The 18,310-nt window shown below is 46.6% G+C and overlaps 3 protein-coding genes across 3 annotated transcripts; 1 reads left to right on the forward strand and 2 right to left on the reverse strand.

Annotated features, from left to right (window-relative positions):
- Positions 1-1,680: 1,680 nt before the first annotated feature.
- On the reverse strand, positions 1,681-4,527 carry EID2 (EP300 interacting inhibitor of differentiation 2). Its single transcript, XM_069457043.1, has 2 exons — positions 4,367-4,527; positions 1,681-2,833 (listed from the first exon to the last, which is right to left on the reverse strand). Exons 1-2 carry the CDS (start codon positions 4,497-4,499, stop codon positions 2,289-2,291), a joined length of 678 nt encoding a protein of 225 aa, XP_069313144.1. The 5' UTR covers positions 4,500-4,527; the 3' UTR covers positions 1,681-2,288.
- Positions 4,528-9,303: 4,776 nt separating this feature from the next.
- On the forward strand, positions 9,304-9,498 carry LOC138375091 (large ribosomal subunit protein eL39-like). The gene has a single exon (XM_069458467.1). It carries the CDS (start codon positions 9,312-9,314, stop codon positions 9,465-9,467), a length of 156 nt encoding a protein of 51 aa, XP_069314568.1. The 5' UTR covers positions 9,304-9,311; the 3' UTR covers positions 9,468-9,498.
- Positions 9,499-13,334: 3,836 nt separating this feature from the next.
- On the reverse strand, positions 13,335-15,356 carry LOC138374176 (galectin-16-like). The gene is made up of 3 exons (XM_069456892.1): positions 15,300-15,356; positions 14,829-15,070; positions 13,335-13,509 (listed from the first exon to the last, which is right to left on the reverse strand). The coding sequence occupies exons 1-3, from the start codon at positions 15,354-15,356 to the stop codon at positions 13,335-13,337; spliced, it is 474 nt and encodes a 157-aa protein (XP_069312993.1).
- Positions 15,357-18,310: the final 2,954 nt, after the last annotated feature.

Raw genomic sequence — 18,310 nt, forward strand, 5'->3', positions numbered from 1 at the left:
TAAAGTAAGTTGACTTTAAGGTTGATATAGTAATATAATGGACAACAATAACAAGAAAAGCCAGAAACACTACGAAAAAGAAGTATAATGAGGGCCTAGAGCATTACCAGATTTACTAGATTTAGAACCAGTACAATCTAAAAGTTCCTATATGAAAAGGCATCTTAAAATAAAACTAATGGAGAAAAGATGGACTACTTAGTAACGGGTGTTAGAGCAACCAGGCAGCCATCTGTAAAAAAAAAAAAAAACAACTGAATCTTTACTTTATATTGTACTTCAGGATAAATTCCAAATGATTCAAAGATTCAAATATGAACAATGAAACCAATCCACACATACCCACACATACTGAGAAAACCTTGAGATTGAAAATCTTGCAGGTTTAATGGAAAACAGGAAACAAATAAAAACCTCTACACCCAAAAGGCTTTCATAAAAGCCAAACACGGGCTGGGTGTGGTGGCTCATGCCTGTAGTCCTGGCACTTTTGGAGGCTGAGGCAGGAGGATCACTTAAGCCCAAGAGTTGGAGCCTGCAGTGAATTGTGGTCATGCCACTGTACTCCAGCCTGGGTGACAGAGCAAGACCCTGTCTCTGAAAAAAAAAAAAAAGAAAGAAAGAAAGAAAGAAAGGCCAAAGACAAATGACAAATTGGGGAAAAAATATTTGGAACTCACAAGCTACATGCCTCATTTCACTAACACATAAATAGCTACCAGAGTCAATAAAGGACAAAATTATTCAGGAGAGAAATGGATAAAGGTGATGAACAGATAATAGTTCATGGAAAAGGGGATATATTTGATTCTTTAAATGAAAAGATATCTATTTTTACTCATAGTAAGATAAAAGCAAATTAAAACTGATATGCCATTTTTTCAACTATCAGATTGCCAAAATCCAGATATATTTGATGGTTTTTTGTGTTGGCTAGGTAAATATCCACGTTCATCAAATGCTGGTGGGAATGTAAAGCAGTACATGTATGAAAGGCAATTTAGCAATATCTATAAAATTTCAAATGAGTACCTTTATGCCAGAATTCCCACTTCTGGGAATTCATCCTACAGATATTATATATAACAAAAAAATCTAAGAAGCTAAAGACACATCATTAGTTTTATGAAAACCTAAGGAAAAATGCGGTATTACACCATCAGCTGTAAGATATAACTCAATTTCAGAAATGATAAAATATGAAAAGTGCATTTAGAACCGAAGCAATACTGTATTTGTGCAACATGCCACATGATATGCACACAAGATGGACTGCTCTATTATTTTTGCCAGTACGAAAAGACGCGAAATAACCTAATGTCCTAAATAACCTAATAACCTAATGTCCATCAATACGTTCCTGGTTAAGTAAATTCCAACATAACTACAGAATGGAATAAAATGCAGCTCTAAAAAAGAATGGGTAAATACAATGGGTTGGAAGGTTAAGATATGTTCTCAATGAAAAAGCAATGTACCAACCAGTAAATATACCAAGTTTTGTAAAGAAATGGAACAAATAAACGCAGATGTGTATTTGCTTGTGTATACCTAAGGAAACTAGAAGGGCAGAAGGGGAATGGTTGTGGTGGGTACTGGGTAAAGGAGGACAAGAACGGAAGACTTTTCATAGTATATTTTATATATTTTTGGCTTGTGAATACATTATATACCAAAAAAACCTACTTTAAATAAAAATAAAAATTGAAAGAAAAAAATCCAGAAATTTGGTATTCCTGAAAACATGATTTGTCATGTAATATATACAATATTTACTTTGCTTGCCACTTGAAATGCCTCAGAAAACACAAAATCAATCTTACACTAGAAACTTTGTTGAATCTGACATGAAGAGAGCACATATTCTGACAATTTCAAGTTCTGGCCATAGCCTTCAAGTCTCAGCTGTAATTCTTTATTCCTTTCATCTAGTCTTTCTTTATTCCTCATTTCTTTCATCATCATTGGCTGTATTATTGATTTTTCTTCATCGAGTCTCAATTTTATAAAACCACTCTACACTTTTGAATGAAGCAATGTTGAGAGACATTTTCCATAATGCAGGGAAAAGAATGTGGATCAATCACAAACTCAAAGAACGTCACAGGAATCTTATAATGCTTTCTATTTCTTTTGTGATGCTTTTTTGTGATAAGCTTCTTTCCCCCCTCCCCTCCCCAACTGTGCATTGCCTTATTCTCAATATACTCCGGCTTCTTAACATCAAGTTACAGAATTGGTAAACCTGTCTTGAATGCAGAGATTCTCTTGAAGTATTCATCACTTAATTATTCTCTATTGATAAACTTATCACAACCAAGTTCTTCTATCAGAGGATTGATAACTTCAGATGCAGTCAGAGCTACAGTAAATGTTAAAATATCAAAATCCATCCTCTGAGGATTACGCAGATATTGGGCATCAAACGCTGCTTCCCTTGCTCTGCAGGCTTCCACAAATCGCCTGCGGCGTTCTTCAAGCTCCTGTATTCTGCCCGGAGCAATCGGGTAATTTTCCAGATATTGGCGGAGAAACTGCTGGTAATTAAGGCCTAAAACGCTGAGTGGTTGACGGAGGCGTAGATACGGCAACGCAGCCAGGCTCCCGGGGATGCCGTGCCTGGACCTGGGCCTGGGCTCAGGAACCTCCTCATCCACTGGCTCCCCGAACAATCGGGCGACCTCTGCCACCCGGGGATCCCTGGCTGCCGCCGCCGGACTTTCCCTGGCCACCGGGCCTCCCCTGGCCGCCGCCACTGGGCCTCCCCTGGCCGCTGCCATCCGGCCTTCCCTGGCCACCGCCCCCGGGCCCTCCCTGGCTGCTGCCACGGGGACTTCTCGGGCCGCCGCCCCCGGGCCTTCCAGAGCAACCGCCACCGGGCCCTCCTGAGCCGTAACCATCGGGCCCTCCTGAGCCGCCGCCACCGGGCCCTCCTGAGCCGCCGCCACCGGGTCCTCCTGAGCTGCAACCATCGGGCTTTCCAGAGACGCCGCCACCGGGCCCTCCTGAGCTGCAACCATCGGGCCTTCCTGAGCTGCAACCATCGGGCTTTCCAGAGACGCCGCCACCGGGCCCTCCTGAGCTGCAACCATCGGGCCCTCCTGAGCCGCCGCCACCGGGCCCTCCTGAGCCGCCGCCACCGGGCCCTCCTGAGCTGCAACCACCGGGCTTTCCAGAGCCGCCGCCACCAGGCCCTCCTGAGCCGCCGCCACCGGGCCCTCCTGAGCTGCGACCATCGGGCTTTCCAGAGATGCCGCCACCGGGCCTTCCTGAGCTGCAACCATCGGGCCCTCCTGAGCTGCAACCATCGGGCCCTCCTGAGCCGCCGCCACCGGGCCCTCCTGAGCTGCAACCATCGGGCCCTCCTGAGCCGCCGCCACTGGGCCCTCCTGAGCTGCAACCACCGGGCTTTCCAGAGACGCCGCCACCGGGCCCTCCTGAGCTGCAACCATCGGGCCCTCCTGAGCTGCAACCATCAGGCTTTCCAGAGACGCCGCCACCGGGCTCTCCTGAGCTGCAACCATCGGGCCCTCCTGAGCCGCCGCCACCGGGCCCTCCTGAGCTGCAACCATCGGGCTTTCCAGAGCCGCCACCGGGCCTTCCTGAGCTGCAACCATCGGGCCCTCCAGAGACGCCGCCACCGGGCCCTCCTGAGCTGCAACCATCGGGCCCTCCAGAGACGCCGCCACCGGGCCCTCCTGAGCTGCAACCATCGGGCCCTCCTGAGCCGCCGCCACTGGGCCCTCCTGAGCTGCAACCACCGGGCTCTCCTGAGCTGCAACCATCGGGCCCTCCAGAGACGCCGCCACCCGGCCCTCCTGAGCTGCAACCATAGGGCCCTCCAGAGACGCCGACACCGGGCTCTCCTGAGCTGCAACCATCGGGCCCTCCAGAGACGCCGACACCGGGCCCTCCTGAGCTGCAACCATCTGGCCCTCCAGAGACGCCGCCACCGGGCCCTCCTGAGCTGCAACCATCTGGCCCTCCAGAGACGCCGCCACCGGGCCCTCCTGAGCTGCAACCATCTGGCCCTCCTGAGCCGCCGCCCCCGGGCCCTCCTGAGCTGCAACCATCGGGCTTTCCAGAGCCGCCGCCACCGGGCCCTCCTGAGCTGCAACCATCGGGCTTTCCAGAGCTGCCGCCACCGGGGTCTCCTGAGCTGCAACCATCCGGCTTTCCAGAGCCGCCGCCACCGGGCCCTCCAGAGACGCCGCCACCGGGCTCTCCTGAGCTGCAACCATCGGGCTTTCCAAAGCCGCCGCCATCTGGCCCTCCTCAGCCGCCGCCACCGGGCCCTCCCTGGCCGCCGCCACCGGGCTTTCCCGAGCCGCTGCCATCGGGCTTTCCTGAGCCGCCGCCATCGGGCTTTCCCCGGCCTCCTCAGGCTGCGCTGGGGCCGGCTCCTGACTCCCGCCGCCTACCTCCGCCTGCGGGACGTCTCTGTCACCGCTTGCCTCGCCTGTCTGCGGGACAGTGTTGTCTGCCGGGAGCTCGGACATCTTGGACCGCAGGGTCAGCTCCACTGCTCCCAGGAAACCAGGAACAACGGGACAGCGCGATCGCGCACGTCCACGCAAGCGCGCGTGCGTGAGCGCCGGGCGCACGGGTACGCGCCGTGTGCACAATCGCGAGCGCGAGCGCAGAGTCTGCGGCGCAGCCCGGCAGTGCGGCGCAGCCCGGCAGTACTGCGCATGCGTAATCCCGGCGCCCGCGCCCTTCCAGATGTCACCTGGAGGCCAGAAGTGCCAAGGCACCAGAACAGCAGAACGTCAAAGGATGGGACTATAGTTTATGTTTCAACCAGTTTAATGTTTATAAGGAAAGTTTTGCAAGATATTTTCCTTTAGGCGTTCCCAAGATTACATCCTAGGATGCTTCCAAGTTGATCATTGCCTAGATCAATGTCAAGAAGTTTTTCCCTGTGTTCTTCCAGTAGTCTTACAGTTTTAGGTTTTGTGTTTAAGTCTTCAATCCATTTTGAGTTGATTTTTCTATGTGATGTAAGATCAGGGTCCAAGTTCATTGTTGTGCATGTGGATATCCAGTTTTCCCAGCACCATTTATTGAAGAGATTGTCCTTTTCCCATTGTATGTTCTTGGCAACTTTGCTGAAGATCAATTGACCATAAATGTATGCATTTATTTCTGGGTTCTCTATTCTGTGCCATTGGTGTATGTGTCCGTTTTTATGCCAGTACCATGCTGTTCTGGTTATTAGATCACACTAAGGACGTTGACTCTGAGTAGGATGGTGTGACTAATGAAGGATAGTGACAAATTCTTTGACGCTCTTCCCATTGATAAGTGGAGTCTAATCTCTTTCCTCTTGAAACCCGGCTGGCCTTAGGGAGTCACTTGTAGTCAATAAAATGCAGTGAAAGTGATGCTGGTGACTTCAGAGGCTAGGTCAGAAGCATCCTTGTAGTTCCTGCCTTGCTCTCTTAAAATGCTCCTTCTTCAGACCTTCTTTTGTGGGTTGCTTCATCCAGGAACCCAGCTACCATTCCGTGTGCAGCCCAAGCCACAGGAAAGGCCATACTACACTCTTGCTTTTCTTCCTACCTCATTGGCCTCCCTCATCATCATTGCTACATTTATTCCAGTACTACATGCCAGAAAGCTTTACACACATAACCTCATCTAATCCTCCTCTAATAGTCTCTGTTCTACCTAGACTCCCCCCTACACTTCGTACTGATTTTTCACAACATGAAAGTACAGCTGTAATGGACTTCAAACTCTAAAAGATGCAAAATTATCTCTTTCCTCCCTCTCGACCCCTTGCTTAATAGTAGTGCCATGACACCCAGGATCTCTGTTCAGGGGAAGACAAAACATGATGTTGGAGCCTCAGAAACCTTGACAGAAAATCTCCAAGCTCTTGGAGAGAGTGTTAAGAATTATCCAAAACTTGGAAAAAAGGCAAAAGGATTCCTGCATGTCCCTTTACTATCATGCTGGAGCATTCTCTAACAGACCACTGAAGGGTTATTTAGCTTTCTAGGGCAACGCTGTACAATAGAACTTTCTGTGATGATAGAAATGTTTTCTGTGTTACCCAATACAGTAGCCATTAGGCACATGTGGCTGTTCAGCACTTGAAATGTGGCCAGTGTGACTGAGAAACTGAAAATTAAATCTTATTTAATTTTAATTTAAATATAAATTGTCATATGGATAATAGCTACATAGTGAACAGCAAAGCCCCAGGGCAATGAAATGTTGTTTGACTTGCTATTTACTACTGATTAGGCCCAGACTCTGTAAGTTACATGTTAACCTGTAGATTTTTGCTTGATAAAGATACAAGTTATTTCTGTACAGTTAAAAGATAACCCCAAAGATTAGAGAGTTAATGCTCTGCAGGATATAAACCAATTTTGTGTCCAACCCAGCACTCTTACTCTAACATTCTATATTCAGTCTATCATATCCTCAATCCCTCAAATTTTCTTTTTCTTTTTCTTTTTTTTTTTTTTGAGACAGAGTCTTGCTTTGTTGCCCGGGCTAGAGTGAGTGCTGTGGCATCAGCCTAGCTCACAGCAACCTCAAACTCCTGGGCTTAAGCGATCCTACTGCCTCAGCCTCCTGAGTAGCTGGGACTACAGGCATGTGCCACCATGCCTGGCTAATTTTTTCTATATATATTTTAGTTGTCCATATAATTTCTTTCTATTTTTAGTAGAGACGGGGTCTCGCTCTTGCCCAGGCTGGCCTCGAACTCCTGACCTCGAGCGATCCACCCACCTCTGCCTCCCAGAGTGCTAGGATTACAGGCGTGAGCCACCGCGCCTGGCCTAATTCCTCAAATTTTCTTTGAACCGGTTTCAATATCTTGCTGGTTCCCTGATAAATGAGTTAAATAAATCTTTGAACCATGTTCACTTTATATTTGCATGAGAATGTTTTTTAACTTTTAAACTATTCTACTTTGACAGCACAAACAGAGAGCTTTGAGCAGGCCACTCAATTGGCCTAGTCCTCCCAACTCTTACATTTCCTCACTGGGAAGTCCTTCCCAACATCTAATCTGAGTCCCTCTTGTAGCACCATTCTGTCTTTCCATCGTGAACATTTGGGTGGTGGGTTGCGAGATTCTTGCCTTATATATATTGAAGCACAATACCTGCTCATTATTCCCTTATTTTAAAATAAAATCATCTTAGGCCAATTCATCTTTTCTTTTAGTGAAAAAAGCAAAATGCAACAACAGACCCTATCCTAAAAAGTTAAATCATCCTAGTCAACAAACAAAAGGAGTCTCAGCATGGTGGAAGCAAGAAGCACAGGAAGAAGCCCCTTTCCCCTGCAGCTTGAAGAAGAATAAATGCCAGCTCATATAAGTTGATTTGAAAAGGTGTTAAATTAAGAGCACTCACAAAAATATCAGACTTGTTCTTTGGAGTAAAATGGATTCTATGTGTTTAATTGTCTGCTAATATAAATTATTATATTTTTGGAAATTTCAATGGAACAAAGAATTCTAGAAACACACCTGGACTTTAGAATTTGTCTCTTTGTGATGTGGAAGTTGCTAGTAATACTTCCCCTCCCCCAGTCTGTGGTTCTGACTGGCTGACTAATGCTCTGCCGTTGCTGTGTTCTTAAAAGGTATGGCTAACTGTAGGGCTTCTACAGCAAATCTGATGAAGATTATGGCACCATCCTTTTCTCCCACATGTGAGAATGAAAAAATAAATCCCAGGATTCTGCTCTATTTCCTATGTAACAAAGAATATGGAAGCCTACCTCATTTACATTCCAAATGCTGCTCTGACACTGAGCAGATAGAAGGCGCTGAGAGCTCAGCTACGGAAAATCCAGTGCCCTGACGTGGCTAAATAACAGCTCTCAGGGAGGGGAGAGACCCGCTGCCCTTTGTGTCCCAGCAGGGATGCCGGTCTGTCTGTAACCAGCTTGGCCAAGACCACTGAAACACCATTTTCCTGAGAGAAAGTGCTGAGAAAAAGAAAATTGGGTAAGAAAATTACACGTGTATCACATTCAATGCCATTTTCATCTTCTTGTGGCCCGTGATCCTGAATATTGATCCATGGAATTTAGCGGGAGTCCACATATGAGTCCTTGGAAGTGGAGCCAAAGAGAATTTAAAAAATTCAATGCTGCTCTAATAGCGTGTGATGTTTGGGAACTGATCGGCTTGGAAATCATTCTGATTTTCTTTTTTTGTGAGAGATGAGGCCTGATGGAGTGAGTGTTTCTGCTCAGGGCTAGCAGGGGAGAAACTCTAAGAGGTAAACCTGTATCCTTGAGGGCAGGACCCTGCTACTCCAGGAGGATTGGCGTGTGGGTAGAGGGGTGGTTCACCGAAGCTCAGGGCAGCCCTGTCTCTATGCGGTGAGTTCTCTCCTCTGAATATTTTAAAACCTTGAGTGGCAGGTGAAAGACACACACAAGAAGCGGGGATTGGTTTCTATCTAGCTGGTCTGGAAACTTCACAACACTTATCCGTAGACAGCAACCTGATGCAGCTTCCCTGGGCATCAGTCTTTCTTCATTCTCTCTGGACAAACTGGGACATTCCAAAGAAATATGCAAGTCGGGTCAAGTCGTGAGCAGTTTTGTTGGCCAAATTGTTGTACTGAAGCCCAGTGCTTCCACTGAAAACATGGAGAAATAGTCTCTGATGATGAACTTCTTGCCTTGGTAGGGGAGAAAGCTAGTGTTCATGGTTGGCACTATAACAAAAGACAGATTAATGAGAGAAAAGTATTAACAAATTTACTCAACAAAGTTTTTTTTTTTTTTTTTTGAGACAGAGTCTCGCTTTGTTGCCCAGGCTAGAGTGAGTGCCGTGGCATCAGCCTAGCTCACAGCAACCTCAAACTCCTGAGCTCAAGCGATCCTCCTGTCTCAGCGTCCCGAGTAGCTGGGACTACAGGCATGTGCCACCATGCCTGGCTAATTTTTTCTATATATATTTTAGTTGGCCAGATAATTTCTTTCTATTTTTAGTAGAGATGGGGTCTCGATCTTGCTCAGGCTGGTCTCGAACTCCTGACCTCGAGCGATCCACCTGCCTCGGCCTCCCAGAGTGCTAGGATTACAGGCGTGAGCCACTGTGCCCGGCCACTCAACAAAGTTTTATGTGACATGGGAGCCTTTAGAAATGAAGACCAAAGACTCAGGGAAAACAGTATTTTTATGCCAGGTCTGTTGAAAGAAGAGGGTAGTTGTGGACAGCCATGACTGGACAAAAGGGTAGGATCTAATGGTAATGAATTGTCCTTATTCACTCTCTCTCCCCTTCTCTGCCATAGTGGTGTGTGCGGTTGACTCCATTTCTCACCATGTCTTCTCACAAGACTTTCAGGATCAAGCAATTTCTGGCCAAGAAACAAAAGCAAAATCGTCCCATTCCCCAGTGGATCTGGATGAAAACTGATCATAAAATCAGGTACAACTCCAAGAGGAGACACTGGAGAAGAACCAAGCTGGGTCTATAAAGAATTGCACGTGAGATAGCACACATATTTGTGCTGTATCAAGGTCACTGTCATCTTACCATAACAAGCTGAAAATGTCATTACTATCCGGACAATCAGACACATTTCACTGGGGAAGTGATTTTTCTCTTTGTTTATATGCTCTGCACTCATAAGCTGGTTCAGTAATAAATATGTGAGACCTTTTGTTTGACCTTCTTGGCCTGTGTAGCATTTCTTTCCTCTGAGTATAGGGTAGGGCACCCGCCACACGTGTACCTTTGGGGCATAGGAGAGGGGGAGGTCAGAGGGTGGTCTCTCTAGGTCTTATGGCTTTCTTTGGGGAGAGGAATTCTAGTTTCTGTGACCCACTTGGGAGAGAAAGGAGAGTAGAAGAAGGTCAGAGAGCCTTCTGAGGCCCTCCCAATCGCCTTTAGTTCAAAGTCACAGCATGCCAAGGTGCCATACTTTGGGGTGTCATGTCCTGAGCCCTGGCAGTGTTCTCCAGCTGTCAGTGCTACCCACAGACTGAGACCCTACAAGCAGAGCCTCTGGAACCGGGGAGGGCCTCCTCCATGGCTCCAGCTTAGCCAAGAGTTTGTGATGTTCTTCTGCTGCATGAGCTTCATTTCTTTTCATTCTTTTTACACCCCTCCTCTGTAACCAGCCTAAGAATTACAGGGAAGTGAGGAGGGGAGAGTTAGTGAAGACTCCAGAACCCCAAACAAGATTCCAGGCTTTTTGATGCTGTTTGTTTCCTGTGGGTTAGTATGGAAATTCCAAGGATGATAATGGCAACCATGTCACCTTTCTACAACATTCTAGTGGTAAAGCATGTCACAGGTCCACACACTATTAGGGAGAGAGGACATAGATTACCCCTATTGATGGAAGTAGCTGCATGTTTATGAGAGAAAAGAAATGATAGGAGTTTATATTTGGAGACAATCTACCATACAAGGATGAAAAATAAAAGAGTTTCCTATGGCAATTATTAATTAACTAATTAATTAATTTTGGAGACAGGGTCTCACTCTGTTGCCCAGGCTGGAGTGCAGTGCTGTCATCATAGCTCACAGCGACCTCTAACTCTTGGGCTCAAGTGGATCCTGCTGCCTCAGCCTCCCAAGGCTGCAGGCGTGCGCCACCACGCCCAACTAATTTTTTGTTTTTTGTAGAGATGAGGTCTTGCTCGTGGGACAGAAATATGGAAATTGCATTGTATTATCTTCCTATACCTTGAACTGAGAATTTTTGCATTTATTTATTTGCAATTTTCAAGCATACAATATATTATTAACCATAATCACCATGCCCTGAACTTTGAGAATTTTTATCCATGAGTCTGTTATTTACTTTTCTTCGATGGTGCTTCAAGGACATAAGAAGCAGCCACATCATCTCACAGATCATCTCACGTTTACTGTTATGTCATTTGAGCCCTCCAGGAGGCATATGCTGAGACGGGAGTGGAAGAGACTTGTTAAAGTTAATACTAATGAGAGAGAAAAAGAAAGGACAAGGCAGGATTGGGCAGGGAGAGCCTCACACAAGTGACACAGATTTGAAAAAAAATTCATACAACTCAATAGGGGGCTCCAGAGCAGAGACTGCCCATTAGAGGGGTCCCGCATTGGGCAGAAATGGCCAGGCCCTAGTATCCCCCGCCATGCTCAATCATTGGCTGTCAACTAGCTGCAATCCTTGCAGCTAAACAAATTTCTTTCTTGAACAGGGATCTGAGTGGTGCACCTCCGGGGCTGCCCTAATTTGACCTCATAATGTTCTATCACAGCAGCTACTTTATCTACCAAAGCTTGCATTTTCTAGGCACTTCCTTTCAAGAGACCATCCAAATAACGTTTTTACTACTCAGGATCAGAGACTTCCTGGCACCTATTCTCCAACAAGAACAAGATCCCCACTGCCTTTAAAATCCAACCAGCATGGTAATACTTTTCTGCCCAAAATGGAGCAACAGGGACTGGATTTACTTTCCTGTATAAAACAATTGGAAAACTGGACAAAAACATCTGAAGCAACACTTTTTAAGACTTTGGACATCAGGCAACAAAGAACAGCGATTCCCAAGAAAGAAGAAATGAAATAAGCCCTAAAATTGCCCCAGGAGGGGGGCGGGAAACATCACACATTAAGAAACAATGACAAGATCACAGCAACATTGCTTCTTGTTGGAAACAATGCAAGCCAAAAGTACTGAAAGAAAAAACAAAAAACCTAAAAACTCTGTCACCCTCGTGTTCTAGACACTGGAAAATAACTTTCAAAGATCAAGGTGAGATAATGACTTTTTCAGATATGCAAAAGCTGAAGGAATGCATCATCAGGAGACCTACGCTATAAGAAATGCTAAAGGAAGTCCCAGACAGAAGAAAAATGCTACCATACAAAGAAATAAAGAGCATTGGAAATGGCGATCTGTGGCTAAATGTTTTTTTGTTATTATTTAGATCTCTTTAAAAGATAACTGAATATGCAAAATAAAAATAATATCAAAGTTGTGGTTAACCAATAAAATAAAATGTTATTTAAAAAATAATAATATATGGTGAGATTTATAGCATACACGACAACACTAGTACAAAGTCTGTGAGGTGAGAAATGGAAATATACTATTATAAAATTTTTATGCTACATGTGGAGAGCTATAATATTACTGAAGGCTTTTCTTGGAGGGGGTGGAGGATTCCTGGAACTGGGAACCCTTCCCGTTTTTAACCTTGTAAGGCAAGTTCCGGGGGTTGCCATGGCACAGGTGGGTGTGATTTTTACTGTGCTAATGCGGGTGGTTCATTTAAGGACACTGTTACCTTACTTGTACGCATGCTCCAAAGATCCTCTTTTGTGGCCTTGTTCATATCTCCACTCTGTGGCCTTTCTACCTCTTTCTGGTTGGTCAGTCTTTGGAGACCCGCCATGGTAGACCAAACATCCGTTCAGTCCTTTGAAGCCTCCTCTGGTCAATTTGTTCCTTCTAGTTGACAAAGCATCTCCTAGTTCCATCTGCTCCCCAGTGGACACCCCCTAGACAAAGCATCTGTTCCCCTTCCTCCTTGTCCCAACCTAACAGGGTCTCACTCTTGCTCAGGCTGGTCTTGAACTCCTGGGCTCAAGTAATCCTCCTGCTTCAGCCTCCTAGAGTGCTGGGATTATAGGTGTGAGCCACCACACCCAGCCCTCTCTTTGGTTTCTTGATGTCTCCCATGGAACCTCCAGGTCCCTTTTGGTGATGACCACTTCCCTTTTTTCCCTTAATGCAAGAACCAAATCCTGTGAAGTTTGGTGACATTTTAATGACCAAGTGTTGGGGAAGGGGTGAGGAGGCATTATTCTGTAGACAGGCTCTGGGAATCCATGATCACGTAGAAAGAGGGACTCCTTGACAAGGGAGAGTCTGGTCACCTCCTCCTTCTCTAGGAGGTATCCACTGAGGTCAAGGAGACATCTCTCCACACCTGCACCATCCTCACATCCCCTGGCTGGAGTCGATGGGCAAAGCTGTAACAGTGTTAGCCGTTTACCACCACCTACAAAAGGGAAAATGTGTCAGAAACACAGCATGCCACCAAACCACCTTTCAGCCTTGTTTTCCACTTTGCCCTTGTACCTGTCTACACTATCCACCCAGAAAACTCCTACTCACACTTCAGAACCCAGTAGACATGCTTCTTTGAATAGACTACTTTTTGTGACTGTTTCAGACAGTGGCTCTACTCTGTTTTCTGTGTTTCCTCTGATTCCTCCAGTGAGGTTCTACCACTCGGTATTGCAAGGTCTCTGTTTGCTCAGCCTCTCACTAGCCTGGAAGATCCCGATGGCCAGGGGCTGTGTCTCCTGAACCTGGAATCCCTGTGTCTCACACAGAGGTCACTGCAGGGTCAGTGCTCCAACCACCTTCACTGAGTGCATAAGTTTCAGTTCCACAAACCGCAACTGCCATGTACTGCTGATGGCCCATTTTCTCTTTTGAGTAGCCCAGATTTGGGCTAGTGGTGGCAGAGAATAAAACCTGAGTGTTCTTAAAGAGGTAGAATAGTACAGATTTTTTTTTTAAAAAAGGATATTTTTAACAGTTTATAAGTATACGAAAAGATGCCCACCCCATCTAAATCTTAATAAAATGTCAATCTTTTGGCCCACCCGTTTGCAAAAGAAAATTTGAACATATTCTTTATTGCTGAGGCTTTGGAAAAAGTCACTGTTAGGTGTTAATTTGTCAAATTAAAAATGCACACACTTTCTGAACCAGTTATTCCATTTCTTTGAAATTATCTTCCAATATAAGTACTGGGAGGTTGATCATAATAAATGGTTGTACAGAAACCCTAATACAGCATCATTTGTGAGAGCAAAATAACAACCTAAATGCCCATGAAAAGGGTTAAGTTCAATAAATTTTGGTAATCTTTTTGGAATGCTATGCAATCACTCCAAAGTGAGGCAGTGCCACAGATAGATGATTTATCTAAGAATAGTCTTTGACAACAACAAACTCTAGCTCCCAAGCTGTAATGCATAGAGAAACTTATGCCACCGTTTGTTTAAAAAGAGATGAGGCCGGGTGCGGTGGCTCACGCCTGTAATCCTAGCACTCTGGGAGGCCGAGGTGGGAGGATCGCTTGAGGTCAGGAGTTCGAGATCAGCCTGAGCAAGAGCTAGACCCCATCTCTACTAAAAATAGAAAGAAATTATCTGGACAACTAAAATATATATATAGAAAAATTAGCCGGGCATGGTGGCGCATGCCTGTAGTTCCAGCTACTCAGGAGGCTGAGGCAGGAGGATTGCTTAAGCCCAGGAGTTTGAGGTTGCTGTGAGCTAGGCTGACACCACGGCACTCACTCTAGCCAGGGCAACAAAGCAAGACTCCGTCTCAAAAAAAAAAATAAATAAATAAAAATAAAAAGAAATGACTGCTTGCACAAGCATAGATCATCTGTGGAAGGAAAGTAGAGAAGCTAATAATCGTTGCTCTTCTGGGGCGGAGGATTGGGGTTCAGGGGTGAGAGAAAGACTTAATTTGGGGCTGATTAATATAATTTTATTCATATGCATGTTTCAACCGTTTAACTACATGAAAGTTTAAATAAAAGCATATGCAGAAAGGATAGCTACGGGTGAAGACAGAGGAGATTCTCCACCTTGGGGGAAAGGGCATGTGACCCGACCTTGACAATGTCAGGTTTAGGAAAGAGCTGAGAATGGCAGTACCAGCAGGGTGTGCTCTGTGACCAAAAGCCTGGGGCAGGAGTCGTTATGGGAGATGGACCCCAAGGGACCCTCCGGACCAGGCCAGGGGGAGCTGCGTCCTCCTCTGAGAGCCCACGGAGGCGGCGTGTGGACGTTCCTGGGGACACTCACCTGGACTCATTGTGCAGCACCAGGATGCGCAGGTCAGGTGCTCTGCCGTCCACGAAGGGCATGTGGGAGGACCGCACCTCACACCTCCAGCCCCCATCCTCACGGCTGTTCATCACCACGAAGTGACCAGAGTACACTCGGATGTGGAAGGCGATGTCTGAACTCTCGGTTGTCCCAGTGTGGAAATCCACCTGCAGTTGTGGGTCCTTGCTGAAGGACAAAGCCGCCACACATGGAGAAACCTATAGGCACTTAATCAGAGTCGCTGCTACGTAGGGAAGAACCTTCACGTGCACAGACAGCCACATACGTGTTCACAGTTCAACACCCAGTCACAGATCATCACACATGGGCTCACAGTCACACAGGGACATGTGACTCGGTGTCACACACTTCCCCCCACACTCCTGCTCACTGAGACGTGCGCAGTTGCTTGGGCACTGTCCCGGCTGTACTCAGACACAGGCTCACAGTCGCTGTCACCACGGCAAAGCACAGTCCCACCGCCACCCTCCCCACACCGCCCATCCCGGTGGGCTGTCCGCCTCCCGCACTAACTCGCCTCGTGTCAACAGCGTTCACTCTCAGTCAGACACCAGCACATGCGGACACAGGGTCACGCTGGTCCAGGGTCCACACACCGTGCCCCACGACGATCTCACACACCGTATCCCCAGGGGCTCTCTTCCACACACCCACAACTCTCAGGAAAACGTTCAAACTAGAAATGCTCATATTTTCATCTCCTAAAATCTCCCCGTTTCCCTTCCTTTCTTTATGCGACTTGGGATCACTGATGGCTGTGCCTTTGCAACCCACCGGTAGCCCTTGCATCGCTGTCTTCTTCCAGAGGGCTCCTCCGAGTTGGGTCTCCTCTTCTGCGTGAGCCTCCTGGAGTTGCAGCCTATAAATAACCCCTGCAGCCCTGCATCTGGCTGCATTCCTGTTCCCAAGCCCCTCCCAGCAGGGCGAGAAGGGGTGGGGTGTCAGAAAGGGACTCAGGCCAGTGTCTGTGAGGCAGCAGCAATGCCAGTGGGGGTGGGTGGAGCAGGGGAGGAAGGAGGGGGAGGGGAAGTGCACAGATGGGGTGAGGGTTGAGCAGGGACAATGTCCAGCCTCCTCCCCTCTCACGTAGCCTGTTCCCCACAGTGCAGAATCCACCAGGTGCACATTTTTCTAAATTGCCTGGTGGTCCCGGAACAAGGCCTTTGGCCCTGGGAGGGAATCCTCCTCCTTTGTCTTCCAGAGGTCATGGGAGAGCATAGAAATTGACCTCAGCAGGACTGGAGAGAGAGGTAGAGAAGTCCTTGTGCCATCTCCACCCCACCCAGGCCCCTTGGCTCTGCCGTGTGAGGGCCCCACACTCTGTCCCCCACACTGGGCTCTAGCCGCACCCTGTCCTTTCTGTCTGGGGGGCCAGGTGCATCAAAATCTCAGACACCCTGCTTCTCCCACAGATTCTGGCAGAAGGGTGACATCTTTAAGTTCTAGCCCTTCATTTGTGTGATCCTTGTTTGCAGACCTGTCTGAGGACAGGCTCAGGTCCAGGTGGTGTGACCGCAACCGTAATGCAGTCTTCACCTGGGATGGAGGACTGAGGACCCATTCTCAAGTTCTCCTTTTGGGATGAGAGGAAACATTCCTAAAACCTGAATTGGGAATTTAAAGAAGGACTGAATTAGAGTTCTCCCTCCCTCCCTTCCTTCTGCCATCCCTCTCTCTCTCTCTTTATCTCTTCAGTTTTATTGACTGTGAATTTAAAGCATTTATGGAAAAGTTGATCCAAGTTACCACACAATGTATATTTTGATAAGTATCTATTAAACTAGCACCCAGGTAACCACCTCCACGTTCAAGGCATGAGATGTTGCTAACACCTTTAGCTCCTCGGTGTTCCTTCCTGACTACTTGAGTTCCTCACACCCCCAGGCTATCATTGCTCTCTTGCCTTGATTCTTCGCTTTCCTTTGAGTTTCACCACTTGGTTGAAGTTTGTTTGTATATGCTTTGTCTTGGAGGTCTTTTTTGGGTTCATGCAACTTTTGTTCCTGTTTTGTTTTTATGGTTCATCCATACCGATGTGTGTAGCTGTAATTCCTTCATTTTTACTGCTCCATGCCAAGACATACATACCAATTTCACTCTTGATGGACACTGAGTGGTCCATTTTGGGCTATTGCAAACATTGATTTTCATAAATTTAATGAATTAATTAATTATTTTAGAGGTGGGGTCTTGCTCTGTTTCCTAAGCTGCAGTGCAGTGGTGTGATCACAGCTCACAGCAACCTCAGACTCCTGGGCTCAAGCGATCCTCCTGCCTCAGCCTCCCGAGTAGCTGGGACTACAGGAGAACACCATCATGCCCGGGTAAGTTTTTCTATTTTTTAGTACAGACAGGGTCTTACTCTTTCTCAGGCTGGTCTTGAACTCCTGACTTCAAGCAATTCTCCCGCCTCGGCCTCTCAGAGTGAGCCACTGGGCCACCCCAAATTTCAGTATTAAAGATAGTCATCAGGGGAGTATTGTCAGCATTATGGTAAAATAGGAGGTTCCTGACTCTCCCTTCACCGACAGATGCACGGAATAAATATCTACACATGACTCAGTTCTCTGAGAGAGAAAATCAGAAATGAGGTGAGAGACTCCTAAGAAACAGGCAATTAAGAACAAATCCACACCAGACAGGTAGGAAAAGCCGAGGCACTCAGTAACAAATCCCAGCCTGAGGCCAGGTGCGGTGGCTCACACCTGTAAGCCTGGTACTCTGGGAGATTGAGGCAGGAGGATTGCTTGAGCTCAGGAGTTCGAGACCAGCCTGAGCAAGAGCGAGACTCCATCTCTACTAAAAAATAGAAAGAAATTATCTGGACAACTAAAATTATATAGAAAAAGTTAGCCAGCCATGGTGGCGCATGCTTGTAGTCCCAGCTACTCGGGAGGCTGAGGCAGAAAGATTGCTTAAGCCCAGGAGTTTGAGGTTGCTGTGAGCTAGCTTATACCACAGCACTCTAGCCAGGGCAAAAGAGTGAGACTTTGTCTCAAAAAAAAAAAAAAAAAAAAAAAAAAGTGGGCAAACGATCTGAATAGACATTTCTCAAAAAATGCCCAGCATCACTAAACATCAGGGAAATGCAATTCAAAACCACAATAAGATATCATCTTACCCCACTTAGAATGGCTATAATTCAAAAGACAAAAATTACCTATGGTGGTGAGGAGGTGGGAAGGGAACTCTTATACAGTGTTGGTGGGAATGTGAATTAGTACAGCCATTATGGCAAAATGTGTGGCCATTTCTCAAAAAGCTGAAAATGAACTACCCTATGATCCAGCAATCCCACTACTGAATATTGATTGAAAGGAAAAAAACATCAGTATATCAATGAGATCCCTGCACCCCCGAGCTTATCACAGCGCTATTCACAATAGCTAAGCTATGTCCATCAACAGGTGAATGGATGAAGTAAACGTGGGACATAT

Source organism: Eulemur rufifrons, chromosome 24 (assembly GCF_041146395.1).
Source record: "Eulemur rufifrons isolate Redbay chromosome 24, OSU_ERuf_1, whole genome shotgun sequence".
Taxonomy (NCBI): Eukaryota; Metazoa; Chordata; class Mammalia; order Primates; family Lemuridae; genus Eulemur; species Eulemur rufifrons.

Excerpts from the sequence above, each read along its gene's own strand:
- EID2 (XM_069457043.1), bottom strand. The coding sequence starts at position 4,499 with ATGTCCGAGCTCCCGGCAGACAACACTGTCCCGCAGACAGGCGAGGCA. Across the intron at positions 2,834-4,366 it reads GCCTGAGGAGGCCGGGGAAA|TCCCCGTGGCAGCAGCCAGG; the intron begins GCCCGATGGCGG and ends CGGCCCGAGAAG.
- LOC138375091 (XM_069458467.1), top strand. The coding sequence starts at position 9,312 with ATGTCTTCTCACAAGACTTTCAGGATCAAGCAATTTCTGGCCAAGAAA.
- LOC138374176 (XM_069456892.1), bottom strand. The coding sequence starts at position 15,356 with ATGGGCGGTGTGGGGAGGGTGGCGGTGGGACTGTGCTTTGCCGTGGTG. Across the intron at positions 15,071-15,299 it reads TTGCCGTGGTGACAGCGACT|GTTTCTCCATGTGTGGCGGC; the intron begins GTGAGCCTGTGT and ends AAGTGCCTATAG. Across the intron at positions 13,510-14,828 it reads GTGCTGCACAATGAGTCCAG|TCTGTACTATTCTACCTCTT; the intron begins GTGAGTGTCCCC and ends TTAAAAAAAAAA.